The 20,221-nt window shown below is 49.1% G+C and overlaps 6 protein-coding genes across 6 annotated transcripts; 2 read left to right on the top strand and 4 right to left on the bottom strand.

Moving 5' to 3' along the window:
• Window positions 1-39: 39 nt before the first annotated feature.
• Window positions 40-931, bottom strand: BDQ94DRAFT_138151 (DNL-type zinc finger protein). The gene has a single exon (XM_026765196.1). It carries the CDS (start codon window positions 856-858, stop codon window positions 283-285), a length of 576 nt encoding a protein of 191 aa, XP_026629639.1. The 5' UTR covers window positions 859-931; the 3' UTR covers window positions 40-282.
• Window positions 932-1,077: 146 nt separating this feature from the next.
• On the top strand, window positions 1,078-4,368 carry BDQ94DRAFT_138149 (cullin family protein). The gene is made up of 4 exons (XM_026765195.1): window positions 1,078-1,329; window positions 1,457-1,843; window positions 1,910-3,783; window positions 3,840-4,368. Exons 1-4 carry the CDS (start codon window positions 1,288-1,290, stop codon window positions 4,009-4,011), a joined length of 2,475 nt encoding a protein of 824 aa, XP_026629638.1. The 5' UTR covers window positions 1,078-1,287; the 3' UTR covers window positions 4,012-4,368.
• A 145-nt stretch (window positions 4,369-4,513) lies between these two features.
• On the bottom strand, window positions 4,514-5,409 carry sld5 (putative GINS DNA replication complex subunit Sld5; the record flags this gene model as incomplete). The annotated part of the gene is made up of 2 exons (XM_026770821.1): window positions 4,514-5,137; window positions 5,230-5,409. The coding sequence occupies 2 exons, from the start codon at window positions 5,407-5,409 to the stop codon at window positions 4,514-4,516; spliced, it is 804 nt and encodes a 267-aa protein (XP_026629637.1).
• Window positions 5,410-6,510: 1,101 nt separating this feature from the next.
• nimT (putative tyrosine protein phosphatase MIH1) lies at window positions 6,511-8,384 on the bottom strand (the record flags this gene model as incomplete). The annotated part of the gene is made up of 4 exons (XM_026770820.1): window positions 6,511-7,639; window positions 7,705-7,924; window positions 7,982-8,049; window positions 8,131-8,384. 4 exons carry the CDS (start codon window positions 8,382-8,384, stop codon window positions 6,511-6,513), a joined length of 1,671 nt encoding a protein of 556 aa, XP_026629636.1.
• Window positions 8,385-12,196: 3,812 nt separating this feature from the next.
• BDQ94DRAFT_138141 (uncharacterized protein) lies at window positions 12,197-13,231 on the bottom strand. The gene has a single exon (XM_026765194.1). The coding sequence runs from the start codon at window positions 13,213-13,215 to the stop codon at window positions 12,889-12,891; it is 327 nt and encodes a 108-aa protein (XP_026629635.1). The 5' UTR covers window positions 13,216-13,231; the 3' UTR covers window positions 12,197-12,888.
• Window positions 13,232-13,243: 12 nt separating this feature from the next.
• Window positions 13,244-13,794, top strand: BDQ94DRAFT_138140 (uncharacterized protein). The gene has a single exon (XM_026765193.1). The coding sequence runs from the start codon at window positions 13,348-13,350 to the stop codon at window positions 13,615-13,617; it is 270 nt and encodes an 89-aa protein (XP_026629634.1). The 5' UTR covers window positions 13,244-13,347; the 3' UTR covers window positions 13,618-13,794.
• Window positions 13,795-20,221: the final 6,427 nt, after the last annotated feature.

Below are 20,221 nucleotides of genomic sequence, written 5' to 3'. Positions count from 1 at the left end.
TTGCATATACAGGGTTTGTTTATACCAAAATCGCACGGCGTTGGGAGAATAGGAGATCGATCATGTTTAAGATGAGCTGTCTATCTATCGTACATATGATTCTTTGTCTTCATCTTCACCTTCCGTTCATCTATAAAAGTACAATGTATATCCCAAGAGCAGAGTGTACATACTCCAATCCCAATGATGATTGATATCAACCCCAACCAAGACGCCAAACGCTCATCAACTTTTCTAGACCCCAAACACAATGCATAGGCAAGTCAACAGTGTAGTAGTAGTCTAAGCCGACTTCCCCTCTTCCCCTTCACTCTCACCCTCCTTCTTGTTAACACTCCCATCGTCCCAAAACTCCATATCACCGTCCACATACCCACGAGTCAACTTATCACCCTGCCGGGCCAAGATATCCTCAAGGGTACTCTTCTTATCGAAGAAGATATTCAAATGATCGGCTATGACATGACGAGCATCGCACGAGGGGCACTTGATCAACACAGTGCCGCGGTGGTATCCGTGCTTCGACATGCGGTGTGAGGAACGCTCTCCGCATGGCTTGCAGGTGAATGTGATTTGGTATGCGGGCTCCTGTTCACGGCGGAGACGGTTCTGTTCTTCGTTTTGGGCGTCGGTTGTTGCGTCGGGAGAGCGGTCGGTTAGAGGTTTTGCTGAGGAGGAGTTGAGTCTGGTGGTAGTGAGGTGTGCAGTGACCCGCGGGGAGTAGACTGTTGGTGTTTGGCGATGGAGGAGCTGAGTGAATGGCCGGGAGGATGTTTGAGAGGCGCGGGTGATGGTAGCGCGGGGAAGAGAGGACTGGATAGTGCGGAGACCGCGGGGGAGAGATGTGAATGGGCGCATGTTGTATAGATGTATGTGATTATTGAATTGGATGGAAAATTGGTAGGTATATCTGAGAAGATGAAGATGAGTTGATGAACTGCAGAATCCGAGAGAAGTACTCCGTACAAATGACGGAGGAAAGCCGGAGTTTGCGCCGGAATTTCGTTGTTCCAGCTCGGGCCTCCGCGGTCTCAGTCTGTGTTACTTCTCCCTCTTCCTCTTGCCATCCCCTCGACCGTGAAGGAGGCGATAATTCGATGAGTGTGGCAAAGGCCTCGACTGTTGAACCGGTGGATTTCTGGGATATAAAACGATAACCTAGCTGTCCGTTGGCTGCATTGTTCGAGCATCCGGATACGTCACTGTTCTGTGCGGCGAGGATTGCCCCGCGCATCAGAGCTGTCAATCATTCATTACGCTGGATGATATCTGTTGAGGGATTCAAATATGTCTTTAAGAGCGAGGAACAAGATCCGTGCTCCGCGCAGGGTAGGTTTTCTTACTTATTTACATTTCTCTGTGGCCTATAGTTTGTGGTGTTCATGCACGGGGCGAAGTTCCGTTCGATAACGAAATCGGGTTCAGCGAAACGGTATGCTAATAAGAGCAATAACAGGGTATGGCAGGGAGCAAGGGTCACGATTTCGAGACAAGTTGGAATGAACTGTCCACCTCGCTGAAGAAAATTCACACCAAAGATGCGTCAGCTTTGTCCTTCGAAGAGATATACCGCAAGTCATACAACATCGTTTTGGGAATGCGTGGAGTGGAACTGTACGAACGGATTCAACAACTGGAACGTGACTGGTTAGATACAGAAGTCCACAGGTTGGTGACCGGAGCCATCTCGCCCAGTCTGCTGCTGGCGAGGCAGCTGGTAGATGCGCAAGACCAAGCCAATGAGAGGCGAGATGCAGGAGAGAGATTTCTGGCAGTGCTCAAGGAAGCTTGGGAGGATCATCAGCTGTGTATGAAAATGATTACGGATGTTCTTATGTATATGGTAAGTCTATCATCCTTTATCTGCACTGAAAATCCGCGTTAACTGAAGGATAATCTCATCCATCAGGACCGTGTTATGTCGACGGACCACCGAAAGCCATCCATTTATGTGGCATCAATGGCGTTGTTTCGAGACCATGTGCTTCGTGCTCCCATTCGACCGGACACCAGAACGAGCGTATACGATGTTTTGGAGTCGACTGTGCTGTTCATGCTACAATTGGAACGGTCAGGGCACATAATCGACAGGCCTTTGATCAGACACTGCGTGTATATGCTGGAAGGGCTCTATGAGACTATTACAGAGGAGGAATCATCCAAGTTATACCTTACTGTCTTTGAGCCGGCATTCTTGGAAGCTAGCAAGAAATTCTACCAGGCTGAAGGGCGGCGATTGCTGGAAACCGGCGATGCTGCAACCTTTTGCAAGGTCGCCACAGAGCGTCTCTCGGAGGAGACTGAACGGTGTATTGACACGCTGTCATCCCTCACCAAGACGAAGATTAAGGATGTCCTCGATAATGAGCTGATAAGAAACAATATCGCCGAGGTGGTGAAACTCGAGGGCACCGGTGTCAGGACCATGCTTGACAATGATCGCATCGACAATCTACGAAGCGTTTACGTGCTCAGCGCACGGGTCGACAACAAAAAGAGCCCCTTGACCGCTGCCGTGCAGAGGCGAATTGTCGAGATGGGCAAAGAAATTAATTCCTCTGCAATTGCATCACAAGCCTCGGCTCCCAGTGCAGGCAAGAAGTCTGAAGCTGGTGAAAAGAAGCCAGCGGAGAAACCAGTCAACCTGCAGACGATGGCTGCCATTAAATGGGTGGACGATATTCTGCGTCTGAAGCAGAAGTTTGACAACATCTGGGAGAATGCGTTTGAGTCTGACCAAGTTCTACAAAGCGCGATAACCAGCAGCTTCTCCGAGTTCATCAACTTGTCTCAAGGTGGAGACTCGCGCAGTTCTGAATACCTCTCCCTATTCTTCGACGAGAACCTAAAGAAGGGCATTAAAGGCAAGACAGATAGCGAGATTGATACTTTGCTGGACAATGGAATCACGCTTCTGCGTTACATCAAAGACAAGGACATGTTCGAGGCATACTACAAGAAGCATCTCTCCCGTCGTCTGCTGATGAAGCGCTCCGTGAGCATGGATGCCGAGCGACAGATGATCTCTAAAATGAAGATGGAAGTCGGCAACCAGTTCACACAGCGCCTGGAGTCCATGTTCAAGGACATGACCATTTCTGAGGATCTGACATCTAGCTACAAGGAACACATGCGACAGTCCAGCGACCCCGACCAGAGGCGGATCGAGCTGGATATTAATGTGCTCACCAGTACGATGTGGCCCATGGAGATCATGTCTAACGCGAGAAATGACGAGGTTCAACTTCCCCCCATCCTTCCCAAGGAGGTCGACAGCGTCAAGCAAAGCTTCGAACAATTCTACCTTGGCAAGCACAATGGCCGCAAGCTGTCGTGGCAAGCCAGCATGGGTACGGCCGACATCCGCGCAACTTTCCAACGAGCCAATGGCAAGGTCCAGCGACACGAACTCAATGTCTCTACCTACGCCATGATCATTCTGCTACTTTTCAACGATGTGCCTGCGGGCGAGTCTCTCACCTACACGGACATTCAAGCACGCACTCGTATTCCCGATCACGATCTGATTCGAAACTTGCAGTCCCTGGCCGTTGCACCCAAGACCCGTGTCCTGAAGAAAGACCCCATGAGCAAGGACGTCAAGCCCACAGACAAATTTGTCTTCAACAACGAGTTCCAGAGTCCGTTCATGAAGGTCCGAATTGGCGTTGTCAGCGGTAGTGCCAACAAAGTCGAGAACCAGGACCAGCGCAAGGAGACGGAGAAGAAGATGAGTGAGGAGCGCGGAGCCAGCATCGAGGCTGCCATTGTCAGAATCATGAAGTGGGTCCCCAGCTCCATATCCTACCATCTTGACTTTTCGCCAACCAATACTGCAGACAACGTAAAACACTAATCCACTCGCAACTCATGACCGAGGTGCTCTCTCAGCTGTCGGCGCGATTCGTCCCAGACGTCAACATGATCAAAAAGCGCATTGAGAGCTTGATTGATCGGGAGTATCTCGAGCGAGTTGAAGAGGACCCACCTACCTACGGATATGTGGCGTAGCGAATTTAGCGCTAGTACCATTGCTGGTTTTCATTCAATTTTACGGTTGTTTCCTTTGGTTTCATCGGTGGCGTTGATCATACTGAGCATGGTTGGTCTTGGACTTGAGCGGCGATGGCGCACGGTGTGGGGACACGGAATGAAAGCGTTTCAGCCTACATAGAGATGTTGGTCGTTTGATTGCCGTTATTTATTGACTTGACTTGACTTGACGTGGACTGACGGGGGTTTGTGTTCATAAAGGGGCGATGCTGGTGCATCAGGACGAGCGAAGCGATATGCAATGATGAGTGATGCATTGAATGATTGACACATGAGACTGACTGCAGTACTCTATGAAGTTAAACAAGCGTAGCACTTATTCCGTTCCTCGGGTAAGAAAAAAATAAAAGAAATCCAGGTATATGCACTATGCAAAGGTATCACTATCCCAACGCCTCAAATGCAACTCCCCCCATCCCCAATTCATCCCCCACTTCATACCCAAGCGAAGCAAGCAAAATCACAAAACCTCAACCTCCCCCCTCCCCCAAGCCCCTTTTACCCCCTCCCACCTAACCGCCCAAACCTCGCCCATCCTCAACACCGTGCCCTCAACCTCCACCTCCACCCCATCCCCAGGCGGCACCACAACCCTACTCTCCTCGACCAGACACCTCACAAAAACCACCTCCTTCCCATCCGGCCCCTGCACCATACTAGTCCCGCCCGCATTATCATCCAACCTGCGCAGCTGCGGCGGGAAAGAATTCAAGAACGAAGATCCGTAATGTCCAGCAAGTAATGTCTGATGCGCATGCAGAAAGGTTACTTCCTCCTTGGACAGCGGAGATGTATCCCCCCCTTCCTCCTCTGTATCCGGGGGTTCGGGGATGGAGTCCTCCGGTCTAGAGGAATCCGTTTGCGATTGTGACTGAGGTTGGGAGGCGGGGCGGGATATAAGAAGTAAATAGTGCATGCTATGCGCCGTGAGCTTTGAAAGACGTTGGCGGAGCAGAGAGCGAATTAGGTATTGCGTTCGGGAGAGGTCGGATTGCAGGATGGAGAGTTTGAGATTGGTTGTTGCGGCGTTCGCTGTTTGCATGGGGTCGGTGGAGGAGGCGGCGAGATCTTCGATGGATTCGATCTACATCATTCGTATAAGTACATAGATTAATTTGATTGTGGGGGTTAGAGGAAAGAAGAGGCGATCTGGGAGGAGGAGGGGAGGGGGAGTACCTGTCGTCTGACGCGCTCCATCATGCGCTCCATTAAGGACGCCGGCCATGGGAGGAGCTCTGGGACGGCGCGCTCGGCGACCCAGAAGCGCGTGAGTAATTGGTGGTCGAGGGCGGTGGACTCCGGGGTGGATGTGTCTGCCGTGCGGTCGACGGAGGCGAGGATGTCGTCGATGTCCATTGTAGATAGTTTTTGGGGTTGTGGTTGGTGTTGAGGGGTTGGCGAAGTGGGTGAGGGGATGATTTGCGGCGGAGGAGCAGCGCGATGGACGGAGTGGGTGGATTGTGGGTAGCGGAGCGGAGGTGCGACAGGCCGCGATTTCATTGGGTCCGCTGCGGAGGTACTACATGCAAAGTAGCTGCCGCTGCTTTAAACTCCATGGTATGCTCTACATGTCTACTGGATAGTCACAAGTAATTCGAAAGTTCATCTCATCATTGTCCAACATAGGAAATTAGTCTTTTAACCTCCATTTCCCCCCTACATTATAGTCGGGCCAGTAGCCGACCAGGTTCGTGGTTTATGTATGTACACCTGCACGAACATTCTCTTCGCAGTCAAGCTCTGGCTTCTTTATGCCAGATCTTGTCTTCCAATAGCGAGCGTGCATGTCAAGATTATCTCCTGATTGAGCCGTATGTCGATATGTACTGTGTAGACGGCGTGTAGCGTGGCACTCCCGTAGCACTATACAGGAGCTCGGGGTGGATGATTAAACGACGGTAGAAGGAAATAGGAAATTAGTCGCAGAAAGAAATGCCAGCTGGCGAGGTATCATAAGTCGATCACAGATGTGTCGAAGATCAAAGTGGTCGTCAAAAACATAGGAAATAAAATCCGAAGGGAGTGGTCGGATGGGAAAAAACGGGGTCGAACTCGGTCAAAGGTGAGGTGCAAGTCGCGCGAGGCAACAACTTGCCTTCAGATCGTAAGGCAAAAAGGTACTCCAGTAAGTCGGAACCAATCGTCGGAATGGCCGTCTAATAACCGCACCAACCCCAAATGATAGGAAAGAAACCCAAAGCAAACGAATGGTGTGGGATGCAGACAGACATTTCAAGCAAGTCCACCCAGTGCTATCCCAATGCAAAACGCTGACGCCAATAACCAGAAACTCACTCAAGAGCCAATTGACCCGCAGTGGCCAAACTGTATCTGAATGTCGAATGACAGGTAATAGAAATCCAAAGGAAGGCCCGTCAGGTAGTAGCAACTTGGCAACGCATGATGTTATCCATAAATCATGGCGTGTGCCAGGAAATTCTGGGGAAATGTTCCAACTTAGTACGAAAGCATACGCCGGCCAGAGAATCGTCCAGATGCCGGACTCTCGGCAAATGGGGAGCCGAGAAACCGGTTGCGGTCACCAGGATTGTTGCGACACCTTCCCGTGGGACTGTCCTCCATCTGAGGAGAATGCTGACCAAAGGCAAACGTCTGGGCTCGGTTGAGTTTGGACCGCTGCTTGACCTTCCCGAGGCCACGCTCGCAGGCAAACTCGTGTTCCTTGGCGCTCATCTCAACATAATTCTGCGGATAGCACAATGTCCGGTGCTCGGCAAAGAATGCGCTGTAACCACCCTCCAGAATGTACATATCGGGGTAGCTGAGTTGCGGGTAATGGTCCACATTGTAGGCACGGTCTTTATGGCGGATATACTTCGCCATGATCGGGGCCCGATGGGCGGAATATTCACAATGGAAGACTAATGCTGTCCGTGGCTTCGGACTTGAGAAGAGTTCGGCGGCCAGAAAGTCCTTGTCATTGTAGTTCACGGCTCCGCTGATGTGTCCGCCCTCGTACTCATACTCGAAGCGGCAGTCGACGACCATGATGTTATCAAAACGATCATTGTACTTGCCATCCAGGAGCTCCACGAGAATACTCTTATCGATGCGAGGCAGTGTATCGGCCTGGTCCTCAGAAAAGGTGTGAGGGAGCTGCAGGCTCGGGGTTCCTTCAATGTCGGGGACCGACGGAAGTGGTGCATTTGTAGTATAGTTAGCCTCTCTTTCGACAACAATATCCTCCGGGTGCTCAAACATGCTCAGCGAGCGTCGGCACTGTTTGCGAGGGCGCATCATCGGGTGGGAATTTTTGCGGATCGAAGCCGCCGTGGGCGAGCCATTGCCGCGGACATGGCTGTTACTGCTTCCAAGTTGGGGTCTCAGTCGTGGATTGATAAGGATTCCGCTGGAGTGGCGACTCAATGATGGCCGTTCCCGCTGTGGTGACTCGTTGAACATATCCTCCAGCGATGCAGATGCGCTCAGCGATGTTTTCCCTCCCTTGCTCTGGAACTTGAACGGTGGTGCCTGGCTTTCTGGGGCGGGTTTAGTCATGCCCAGCTGAAAGGTCTGGGCTTTGCTCCTGGCCAAACTTGGCCGCAAGAAGGTCGGACGTCTTCTCCTACAGACACATATGCAATTAGATCCACATCGCCCAAAGGTCACGTCCAAGCGCTTCTCTCTTACTCTTGCAGGCTATCCTTTTGCTGGACAAGGGGCGATTCCTCGAGAGGGCTAGGGGCGGCAGACATCATCGGAGTATCCATTGTAGAATCCAGGCTGGGAGACTCGAGTTCGGCTTCGCTCAGAAGGCCAAATGCTGGCTTATGCGGTAACGGGGACATGTCCATGATATCCATGGCGGGAGCAGGCGAGGACGCGGGTAGTGGAGGTGTGGTCATAGACTCTGCTCTACAGTTAAGCAACCCACACTTTTATGGCCTCAATTGGGAGGTCCTCTTACCACACCGGTTACTATTCCCGAGCAGACTCGCAGTGAACAAAGACCGCCGGGGCGTAGTCAACTGCGGACTAATTTTGGGGTGTCAGTCAATCCCTCCATGGGTGGACCACACTCGGAACAAAGACCCGAACCCAACTGGCAGTACGAACCTTTGATCAATGTGAAAATTTTGAGACAGATCCGCCGCGAGGCTAGCCGTGGGAGACGAGCCCCGGACAGGTTTCACGTTAAAATAGTCCCCATGGCCTTTCTTCATGGACAAGTCTTTGAAGTTGAAATTCTTGTGGCCCAGTCCACGCATCGGACTGAAAGAAGTATAGGATGTCGGTGCATCAGCACGAAAGCAATGCCCGAACATCACCGAGGGGGGCTGCATGGCAGCCAACGGGGACGAATGTTCCATTCTTGCCGGAGAATGATAGTCTTCCGCTGTCCCTGGTATTTCACGCCCAAAAAAAAAGAGTCGACGACCAAGCGAAGTAATAGCTAGTAGTGAAGAAACGGATGACAGATACGGTGCCAACTATATCTATCCGGCATACACTACACGGCAGATGTGGTACAATCGTAGTCGTCGTAGTCTATCCAGCTCCTTGCACACCTTCTAGTATTTCCCGATTTGTCTCGGATCCCGAACCTTCGCAGAATGTAACGACGGCTTCGATAAGTCTTAGCTGACCAGTCCGAAACCGCACTACTCGGTGACGAAGCCGTCGGTTTAGAGCGACATAGCTGGGGTTTCCAGTGGGAATGATCAAGGTGAATTCGGGAACGGTATAGGTTGGAACAAGAAGCAGGTCGGACGGGCAGCGTGGCTAGAATATGAACCGCAGACCAGATCAGCAAAGGCACACACCCTCACGGCGAAGAATTAGGGGGACGGGATCGTAGCAGATAGGCCATAGATATGGTACGCTAATGCAGTCGGGGGAAAGTTACCGAAGAGAAGAGGACTGGATGCGGGACTGGGCCTGGGCGAAGCTCACAGGACGGAGCATGGGAATGAGGAGCAGGGGACAGAAGCTCTTAAGAAGAAGGTGGAGAGCGGACGCTTAAGAGCTAGCTAGGGAGAGAGAAAGAAGGAAGAGAAAGAAAAAAAGGTCTGGAGAAAGTGAAGCTGAAGGGATGCCCTTGTTGCAATGGCAACGCAAAAGTGGGGAGGGATCTCCAGATGCTCTGCGCAGAGCTTAAGCGACGATGGGTTAGGCTGTGTCAGAAAACCAATGTCGAACCGGTTTGGTCCATGACCGCATTAAACGATTTGACCCTTCAAAAAAACCCAAGCAAGACACCGCCTGCTCTTTTGCTTGGTTGCTTGGTTGCTTGGTTTGTCTGCAAGGCCTGGCTAACTTCCTATTGAGGAGTAGATTGACTTTCATTCTTGAAGAAGGGATTGATTGATTTCAATTCTGGTTTGTCCGGATAATAGAAGCGACTCATTACTACTACTTGCTGCTGCTGCTGCTGCTGCTACTACTACTAACTAACTACTCCCGAACAGCCGCCCTAGTATCCAAATCGGGGACTACTTCCTTTCCTTGGTGAGTGAGTAGATTTCCTCTTTCTCTTCAATTAATTTCCCAATTTTTCTCCTCTCCGGGCGCATATTGAATATTGAAGTGACAGCTGTAGGTACCATCCAACTTACATACATGAGATACGCATACCAGGGAAGATTTATTTCCTTGTTCGGGGGGAAAAAGGGTATCTGTACCATACAGTTATGTACGTTGTATGTATATGTAGTATGGGTATGGGTATGGGTATGTATGTATGTATGTACTGAGTACTTAGTACTCCGTATACTGTCGAGTGACCTTCCAGAGTCATCTCCAGAGTAAGTAGGTACCCGGACTGGGACTAGTCCAGGCAGGCTAGGGCTCTGGGCGCCCCTCGTTGCCGGGACTCCCTTGCCGCCAGCACCAGCGCTAGCCGCTGCTCAGCAACCCCCCGCCTATCAGCGTCCTTACTGCGTCATCCGCTCACTATCACCTTAGTCGCCCTCTACCACTCTCGGCGGGCTGGCTGAAAAAAATGGCCTAAAAGGCCCATGATGGATCGTGCCTGTCTCACGGAACAACTGAAAGAGAGGAGAAAGGATACTGTTCTTTCGGCCTTCTTTTCTTTCCATTACTAACTCAACTGCGGAGGCAAATTATGGGTCCCCCTCTTTGTATTTCGTTTTTTGACAGGTTTCACCTATGTAACAAACTCGCCGAATATTGCTGTAGAAACCGTTGGTTCCAAATTTGCTTTTTTCCCTTTTTTTTTTTTTTTTTTCCCCTCTTTCATTTCTCGCTCTGCATAGTCCAGCGTGGTATCACTTCGGGACACAAGTCAGACACAAATCCTCTGCTAAGCGCCATTGCAAGTTCTCTTCCCGACCAAGGCTGACTATTACTCGATGGTTCATTCCTCCAATTACAATCCTGGCTTAGACTCGCTGGTTAGGTCAATCAATTAATCTAGGTCCAGCTCAATGCCTCTGACGGAAATAGATGGACGAACTAACGCCCACTTGGGTAAGTCCTAGGTCGTGGTAGGTATGGTAGGTATGCAATCACTCCGGGCATCTTTTCAACTATCTTCAGTGCCCTGGATTTTTTTTTTTTTTCGGCCGATCGACCAGTCAAAGCCGCAAGTGGGCGGGAGAAAAATCTGAAATCCGATCAATAATATCTTCCCGTGTGTGCCGTTCGATTTTTTCTGCGTTCGACTCTATACATCATTCCCGAGAACCAAAAAGAGAGATCGAGTCTAATAGAATCTCCACTTGGGCTCCACTGAGTCGGAAAAAAGAGCTTGTCCGGTATCATTCTCAGGAACGGGGTTTCCATGGTATAATTTCAAACCTTGACTAGCAGTAGAGCTGTCATACATACGTAAAGCTTCAATCACCTGGTAACTACCAGGTATCTACTGCTAGTCGACTGACCATGCAATGAGGTATTGCTCTACATCAAGACTTACCAGAATCGAACCATTCCCGCCATGCTCTTGCTCCAAGTCATGTATCACAGACCAAACCCACATACCGACTGATTAGATCATCGTTGCCTTCCCAGGCACACCTCGTCTCCGATCGGAAGAATGGCCGGCTTAGCCGGATTGAGTAATGCCAGAGCAACTGGACAATTGGAGGCCTCAAGATCCGAGCATGCCACGCGCTTAACTTCCCATCCAGTAGTCAAGCCAATTTCTGCAGAAGAATCTTCTTCGTCGGCCTCCGCCCTGACCAGCATAGAGGAAGTATGCCACTATCAGATCCACCTAGATTTTGTGCAACTCCAGCATCTCTCTTCTATGGCGGATGATCATAAGAGAAGGAGCATTCAGGTATTTCCTATTCTGGTCAGCTTGACTGCTTCGGACACACTCGGCACATACACACAGTAATCGGGCTTCACGGTGGGCAGCAAAAAGGTCTGATGATGGTCCCTACAGACTGGAATTTTCGCAACCCCTCTTGCGCACAGTCTTCATTGCGGCCCGTTCTTCACACTCACATCATTCCCTTACGTTGGCCCTCACTCTGCCCACATTCCTGCAGACCAAGCTTGGCCCAGGGATATCCTCCCTTTCTTTTGAACAACCTTCCAAGGAAGGTGCTTTGATAACAGCCGTGTCTGATCTTATCGCTGCCCTCGACAATGGCTTTCCAACAAGGAGCAATTGCTCGAGCAGAGAGCTCCAGTCTACGCCGTGAGGCTGAGGCCGTCTAGCTTACGGCTCTAGGCCTTCCCGGGTGTGGGGATCAGTGTACACTCCAGCTGAAGCAGGATTTCCTGTCGCATCCGAGAGGCTGACGACGTCACTTTGGCTGATACACTCCTTCTCCGCCACAACGAGGGGCCAAACGGCATTCTGGAGTCATGCAATCCCCGAGCCAGTTATGGAGAGCATAGCTCTCCACCATTCGGGTTCAGTCTCCTCGATCTCCATGATATTGCCTCGAAGCTAGTGCTGCCTCGTGGGCCATGAAAATAGCTCGATCGAATAAGAGGGGGGGGGGCCTTGCTCGCTGTTACTATTACACCGCCACGGATAGCGAGATCGGTAAGCTCCTGCGAGCAGCGATCGCATCATCGACCACTCACAATGGCCATTTTCTCGTTGTCCCAGGCCACAGGCCCCTCACCTTTGAGACACCGGACGGTCCCAATGATGATCCCTTCCCTCGCTCCGAACGTATTAGCGCTAGAGCTCATGAGGGTCCCGATTGAGCGACACAGTCAACCCCCTTGAGCGAAGATAGCCGGAAAATGCGGCTCATCTGCGGTGTCTACGCGCCAGGAAGGGCGCTAGCCCCAAGAACTATCTGAATCAATATCGCTAGAGTGACAGTCGGTTCCGCCTTTATTGAGGGCGGGTGGGTAGGCATTGATTGTACAGACTAAGTTCAAGGCGACACCACTTTAAGGGTATTAAATTAGATGATTGATTGACTTGGAAGAGGGTGAGGGGGAAAGGAGTTCTTGTGCGGCTGAAGGATCTACTGAGTGTCTATTTGTCTGATTATAGGCGCCGGGAACTGATCTGGACCGTCGCCCGCGTGAAAAGCGAGCCGTGCTAAACCGGCTAGTAGTCCTCTTACCTCGGATCTTTCGGTGGAGACGGGGATGTTGTTGACGGGCTTCTCCGTCACCTGAGCGGCCATGACATGCGCTGTTATCTGTCGGCCAGGCAGCCCAGACACGTCCGCGGACCGGGCATCAGCGTCGGGCGCTCTTGCAAGTGTCAACAATAACTGCTAGTGGTCCGCGTCAAAATGGTCGAGTATCAACAACAGCCTTGGCGGGCCAGCAGGAAGCGCTGCTGCGGGGTCTCAAGTGGTGATGGGGCCCCTGATTGGGCTAATCCTGCAGCTCTAAGTGCTCGTGCTCCAGAAAGGCTGTCTGCAACTTTATTTAGATACGGTGAATGGGGGGGAGGATGATGCTATCTCCTTCCCCTCTCCCCTCTTGTCCCCCTCCGTGCGGACTGCAGTGCTCCCAACTTGCTTTCCCAGATCTGCCTGCCTGGGATCGCGTCGATTGGAGGGAGCCAGTCGTGATGTCACATGGAGGGGGAAGTCTTGCATGAAACCTTCTCTCTTCCTTCCCTTCCCGCACCCTCCGGTATCTGCATGTCACCACTGTAACTGTATGTGCGTATGTATGCGCTGGCACACCCACCCACACACGGTCGGAGGGAGGAATAATCCTGGTTCGTGATGAGTCCTGCAGATGATCCATTGTTTATCACCTTCCGTTCTGGCCTCATCTGTAAACAATAACAATCAATCGTGGTGAACCGTGGAACCCCGGAGTCTTCCCCTCCCCCCGACCGACGCGACCGGCAGAGCGTGGTCCCGTGACTTGTCCCCGATGCGACCAAAACCCCCCCGTAACTCCATGACATCACCGAGATTTCTCCCTTTCTTGGTCCATCGTTGCTCGCCTTGCTTGTTTGTCCCTTTGCTCTCGGCCTTCCTTGCTGCCCCCTTCCCAACCCTTCTTCATGGCGCCCGATTTCGGTCAACAACATTCAACTCATTCGGGTCAGTCCCAAATTTGTGCCCAAGGCGAGATTCTCCTTTCACCTCTTTGATGCCTCATTTGGTCCATCCCACCTGCAATGGTGCTGGGATCCCGTAACTAGTGAGTCTAGATACGATCGGGGAAGCGATCTGCAGAACTATCGCCTACCCGTTTCTAAGTGACCCAGATCTTCGTCCTCTGGCCATGTGTTTTCGTTTACTCAGTAAACAAACTGGCCTGTTGTTGCCACCTAGATCCGATTTCACCGAGTAGTTGAAGACATACATAGATGTGCAAATTACGATCTTATTTTCTATCCATGGACATGAGCCTAGAAAAGCTTATTCCAAACAGGAGCGCATTAGCCACAGTTAACTCGCGCTTATACCAAGTGCATTTTCTGGGGATGTAACCGAAGACTGCATAATGTAGGCGCAAGATATCGTCTCCTCGCTAATTAGATGTCCCTTATCTTAGATCTCTCTTGAGATTCACCATGCAAGCATGGCCATCTAGGTATCTGGGGTGAACATCACGACCCCAGTAATTATCAAGATAATAATCGATCGCATATGCATATACTTGCCCCTTTCTTTAGGAGCACCCTTGCCAAAGGCGACATCGCTAACTCTCTATTAGTTGGTTATCAATCAATAACCCACTCCTAGCAATGAATCCTCCAATACTATCTACACCGCACAACACAGGGGGTGAAAGGTTATCTAGGAGAATAAAGACAGATATCGGGTCAATAATCCGCACGATAACCATGCAAGTCTATCTAGCATATTACCTTCACCGTTTCGGCACATCCTTGATCGCCATTCCTGACCCCAGCCACCCATCCCAGGATAGTCTCTATCCCCTTCCCAGCCCTACCATAACATAACTATTACAACTTTTATCTTAGAGTTTTCCCTTCCTAGTTTAGTTCCAATTATCTGCACGAAATTCCCCGTTCTTCGAAGATATTTCCTGCAGGTACGCCAGGTACCAATTAAACATACATGCACCCATGCGCCGCCCTTGCATGGGTATGTAGCTATATGTCTTCCACCCCGCATGTATATAGGTAGGGTTTGGGATAAGCTTCTCCCTCTGGGATTGAGTTTAGTGTTTCTAGGAGGAATTGATCCTGTCCTTATTTTTAGCTAGTAGTTTATGCCATGGCATACCCTGCTACAGTTCAGAAGAGTTTACTAGCTATGAAGTGAAGTGGCAGTCTTTCGCCATGTTTCTAATTAAGCTCTAAGTTAGCGACTGTCGTAGAATGTTTCTCTCATGGCAATTCCAGGCTTCAGGAATTCTTATTCGGGAAAGGCGTCATTAAAGTTGCTGCTCATGGTATAATCTTGGTATCAAGTTATTTAGTATCTATACAATACGCGCATTCCTTGTATCATCTCGAACATTACAATCATGATACTTAGTTACTACAATAGATATAATCCACTGGATAGATACTAGATTATTTCGATAGTTATCTTCACAATCTCCAACAAGGCTAGCACTTACTTTCTTCGTGGAATATCCATTTAATCAGGTTAACTATGCCGATAGTAATCCCCTCCCAGGAATGTAGCCTATACCTATTTAGGTAGAAAAGTCACCCTTTAGGGCAGATCATTCCACGGCAGCCTACGTTGCTATCATCGATTATTACAGTGTAGAAGAATCTGTTATAAACCGTTGCGTAGCCCGCACATGCATGCCTTACAATCCTGCTTCTACTGCTCGGCTCCACTTTTGCTATTTGCTGAAGAATACCAACGGTGGGTATTCACTTCGCTACTACTACTATTACTACTACTACCGAGTTATGAACTAATTCTGCTAGTAACTGTTGGACTTGACCTGTGGATACAGATAGGTGTCAGTATGTGGGCTAACGCGGGCTGTAAGTTGTCACTTGCTTGTGGGTTATGGTAGAGCATGCCGCTGCTCCTGTTGACTTGCTAGGAATCCTAACGGTTTATACTTAGTCGGTAGGTAGGTTGGTGTTCATCCCTATATGTCTAATTACTTACTCTGCTTGAGCACCCTGTGCTACGTTACTTACTCGGTCCATTGGATAGTAGAGAAAACTCCACAAAGATACCGATAACATCCAATCGCTTCATAATAGTTCATAATAGCTACCAGTAATAATCCAAAGTCAAGTAACACCTTAATATCGTGAGTTGTATACCACCATCAATAACTGCATACCTCATTCAACCCCAGTAAGGGATAGATAATCTATATTCAATATTGAATACTTCCAAGTAAGTACAAAGTAGCATAGATAGCATCAATCATTATCCTTCTACGATAAGAGCACTAGTGAGAGGATAATAATTCCTTGCTATACTATTGGCAAATATAACTGCCGGCCCCAGTCGTCCATCGAGAATGCAGGGATTTCTTATCCCGCTCTCTTTTCCCATGTATGATGATCCATACGTAGCAGGGAAGGAAAAGGAATGGTGGATCTTTTGGTAGACTGGTATAGGACTACGTGGCAGGTTTGGGTTTGTGGGGGATAGGATTTGGGTATTGGATATGGGATGTATAGTACTACTTGGGGGGGTTATAAGTGCGGATGGTTGTTGTGGTTGTGTTGGGGGGAGTAGGCAGTAATGTAGGTGGGTGATTGGGTTGGTGTTGAGAGATATATGGTATTTAGTTGTTGAATGTTGGAACATATCCCTTCTTCTGCTGTCCAGATAGACGCGATGTATCGTTTCGGTCTACTCGTTAGCGTGCAACATTGGATGCTGGGGGTAAGGAACAAAGTGACTGTCCAGTACTTAGGACATAGTAGTACTTGGTGTGAATGTTAGTAGTAGCAAGTCGGAGGATGTGTGAAAGATTGTTTTGAACTATAGTACTAGTAGACATGAACGGGCTTTCTTTCGCCCTGCTGAGGATGGTTTTAGTCGGGGTGGCATGCCTTGAAGTAGCGCTATAGAGGCTGCTTAGAGGAAACAGACAGCTCAAAATGTAGCAACTGCTGTTGGTCTGGTTATATAGTATCTTCTGTTGTAGCAGTAGTACTTAGTGGGTGTTCAACTGAATTATCAGGGTTCCGCTATTTGTAGTATACTCTTGGTATGATGTTATATATCTATTACCTAGAGTACTAGTAAGTTTAATTTGCTAATGATAGAAAGGTATTTGGATAGAGAGTAGTAGTAGTAAGTAGATGTTTTGCCCTACGCATACTACTGCTATATGAAAGGAGTAGTTATTACGGCTTTGTCTTGTGTTGCTTCCCTGGTTTGGTGCTGTCCACAAAGCAAGTAGTAGATGATGAAATGGAATAGTGACTTTTCTTATGATATTCCAACCGGTATAGGTAGTACTACTAATAATAGTATTATATATCTTGAGTACTATCTAGCTGTGCTCAGTTTTGTCACTATGTATATGTTCTTACTACTATGCAAGATTATATACAGTCTCCTGTACGGCCCATAAGACAAGGCATGGACAGGACCCTGAATATAAATATATAAAAGTTGCTCATATTGTTCCCCAGGCAAATCGCAATATCAAAAACTTAGGAAAACCGACGACCAAAGTCTTCTATTTCTTGACGATGGCGCCAAAACAATGCTATAGATTGTTCTGTCCGGTATACCACATCATGAAACAAGGAAAAGAACAGGGAGAAAAAAGAATCACCTCGCAAGGAAGCATCAATCAAATTCAACAGCCAACTTCCTTTAGCCACTCCCTGGTTGATTTGATGTATCTGTTGCAAGAATCGCAGCCTTCGTGCTCAGAAGCTCCCCCTTTCACATAAAGCTCCATCATCCCGTCCTTCCCCCATATCGACGCATGATGGATTGGTGGTCTCCCTTCATTGTCCAATATATTCACATCTGCCCCGGCTTCGATCAGTACCGCAACACATGACTCATTGTGCTTGTTGTCTATGTAGTGTAAAGCCGTCCGTCCATGCCGGTCCTTGGCGTTTACATCGATACCGGTGGCTAGGATCTGCTGAATTATCGACGTATTTTCGGATATTGCGGCATAATGCAGACTGGTGTAGCCGGACTCATTGGCCGCGAACACAGTGTCCTTGCTCATTTTGCTCAACAGCAGCTGTACAGCACGTAGCTGGTTGGCGTCAGCTGCTAAATGCAAATAACTATCACCGGCTTTGCTCAGCTTGTTGATATTCTTGCTGAGATTTATCATCGTCTGTATGATCTCCCGCTCAGATTTTGGAGTAGATACCCTGAGTATATTGTGGAGAGGTGTTCGGCCTTCGTCATCTGGCATGTCTATATCTGCCCCTGCTTCGATGAACGAGCGAATGAGCCCAGGAACCTCAGCAGAGTTGTGCCTAGCCAGACATGTATTATGAAGCGGAGTAGATCCCGAGCTGTCCCTGGTGGAGACATTGATTGCTGCCTTGCCAGATTTGGCGAGTTTCAGGATCCTTGCTATAGCCTTCGGAGTATCCTAGTAACCTCGTCCTTTTTTCAACTCGACTGTATAACCATGAAGGCTTGATTGTAGCATGTGGGTGGGCCATAAGGCGAGTTCACGGTCAACGAGCAGCTCAAACATATCTCTAGGACCTCGTAGTGCTTTTTCCATGCATTTAATCCCATTCTTACCCCGAGCAGTCACACTTGCTCCGGAATCGAGAAATAATCTGACAAGATCAACCTGCGAATTCTGAATGGCTTTGTGCAGTGGAGTAACCCCCTCTCGGTTTGCTTTGAAAGGGTCACCGCCAGCGGCTTGCATTGCGTTAATGAGTAGTTTCGGAGTTTCTAACATATCCTCCGAGCGAGAAAAAACTTCTGAGCAGGCGATGCTCAAGGCCGTATTTCCCTTTTCATCCAAGCGAAAGGGGTCATGGCCCCTATCAAGAAAGAACTGCACAAGAAAGCTAAGTCCTCTCTTAGCGGCAAAATGAAGGTATATTTGACCGTCAGTGCCAGTCGCGTTGAACTTATAGCCGGCATTTTCGAGAGCGGGCCAGACTTCAGCACAGACTTCTGCACAGACTTTTGGGAAGAAGTACTTCATACCCCGTTCAAACGCTTCCAGTAGGGCTTCCAGCGTGTATTGTCCTGAGCTAATCAGGTATCGGATCATGGTCGGCTTCCCCATGGATGCCGCTCTCTGCAGTAGTGTATCTCCATACCTGTCTTTGGCACTGGCATCTGCCCCGGCTTCCAGCAATGCCTGCACGACCTGAATATGTCCTCCACTGGTAGCAATATGCAGAGGAGTCTCCCCATTCGCGCCTTTTGCCTCGAGATCTGCGCCCCTAGATAACATGAGCTTCACGAGCTCTAGGTTACCTCCATCGGCAAACCGAAACAGCAATGTAGAGCAACAGTAGATCTGAGATACATCAGACGGGAAGTTCTGGAAAAAATCGACTATATGAGATGACTTCCAATTCTGTGTTTCAGGCCAATTACGCCTGAAGCAATACTTGCCAGTTTTGCACGAGAGCCACAGAGTTAAAAGCTGGGGTGTCAAGAGCTGGGCATATCGCTTCGATGTACGGATAAAGGCGGCCAATGTCTTCCGGTCCAAGAATTCACCTATCCAGATGACAAGCTCTGCAGGGAAAAAGTCGAGACTAGTGGGAAAATCCATTGGGGATATGCGCAAGTTTGTTGACTGGTTGGCGAGAAGGAGTATGTGTATATAGCCCGTCAAGAAGGGGGCCTGTCAAGGTGGGGAGGTTGAAGTGGACAGATCCTGTAAGTCTATATATGTCCTGTGACATAGCTTGGACCCCAGTCATGCTCGTCAAGTCTCTTTTACTACAACGGCAAAAGCCATGAAAGGACTATTTTCAATGACAACTCTTTCATTGTTCCGAGGGAAACATAAGTCATCATCACAAAATCCATCTTGAAAGGCATCAAAGGGCGGCGACGACTGGGAACCACAGTTTGGCAACTTCATATATAATATGGAAAGCCTATTGTCCTGTAATTATCGGTCATTTCCATGGTTTCCGCATATTCCAACGTTATCTGAGTCGGGCTTTAGTGGCACTGGGCCCAAAAATAGATCCGATCTTTCGTCTGATTTCTTTGGACAGGACTGATACCATGGATACAAGACGGGAAAATCCAACCCCAAACTAGTTATAACAAGGTTCTAGTTCATGAAGCAGATGCTCATCTCCTGAACTCATAGGAAACGGCCATATGCTATTTAGGGTTTCATCAATTATGCAGGACCAGACCACACTTGGCATCGACACAAGGCGCAACAAAGGGTAACAGCAATACATATTCTAAGCATCAACTTCCTCCACACTGATGAAGTCTGGATGGCAAAGATCTGGACTCGTAATTCCATCAAGAAGAGGGAATACTTGATAGAATACGTTGACAGCTCAGGCAGAAAACATTTAGTTCCAAAGCTGTCTATGACTGAGTTGGTACTTAATGACATCGAACCTTCATCGTGCATTCACGCGCGCCAATCGCTTGTTAGCAATATGCTACTACGGACAGCTGCGCGTTCTTATTTTTGACTAGGGGCACATTGGTAGAACCCATCTAGTGTCTTCATTGACAAGCCAAATGTCCGACGGGCGTCATCAACCTCAAGCCCGAAACAGATAAGAGAAGGTGGGAAAGCACCTAACTGTAATACCAACCTAGAGCTTGAGAAAGTTCATATCAGCTTAGTGAGGATGCGGAGGATCTAAGCTTGTATTGTCTCGGAAATTATCATCCGCTCCAGG

Source organism: Aspergillus welwitschiae, assembly GCF_003344945.1.
Source record: "Aspergillus welwitschiae strain CBS 139.54b unplaced genomic scaffold BDQ94scaffold_6, whole genome shotgun sequence".
NCBI lineage: Eukaryota > Fungi > Ascomycota > Eurotiomycetes > Eurotiales > Aspergillaceae > Aspergillus > Aspergillus welwitschiae.
This window is presented reverse-complemented; position numbering and strand designations above follow the sequence as displayed.

Bases quoted from the DNA above. Each gene is read 5' to 3' on its own strand.
- BDQ94DRAFT_138151 (XM_026765196.1), bottom strand. From the start codon at position 858: ATGCGCCCATTCACATCTCTCCCCCGCGGTCTCCGCACTATCCAGTCC.
- BDQ94DRAFT_138149 (XM_026765195.1), top strand. From the start codon at position 1,288: ATGTCTTTAAGAGCGAGGAACAAGATCCGTGCTCCGCGCAGG. The intron at 1,844-1,909 runs GTAAGTCTATCA...CTCATCCATCAG, and splicing joins CGGATGTTCTTATGTATATG to GACCGTGTTATGTCGACGGA. The intron at 3,784-3,839 runs GTGGGTCCCCAG...CCAATACTGCAG, and splicing joins GCCATTGTCAGAATCATGAA to ACAACGTAAAACACTAATCC.
- BDQ94DRAFT_138141 (XM_026765194.1), bottom strand. From the start codon at position 13,215: ATGGATCATCTGCAGGACTCATCACGAACCAGGATTATTCCTCCCTCC.
- BDQ94DRAFT_138140 (XM_026765193.1), top strand. From the start codon at position 13,348: ATGCGACCAAAACCCCCCCGTAACTCCATGACATCACCGAGATTTCTC.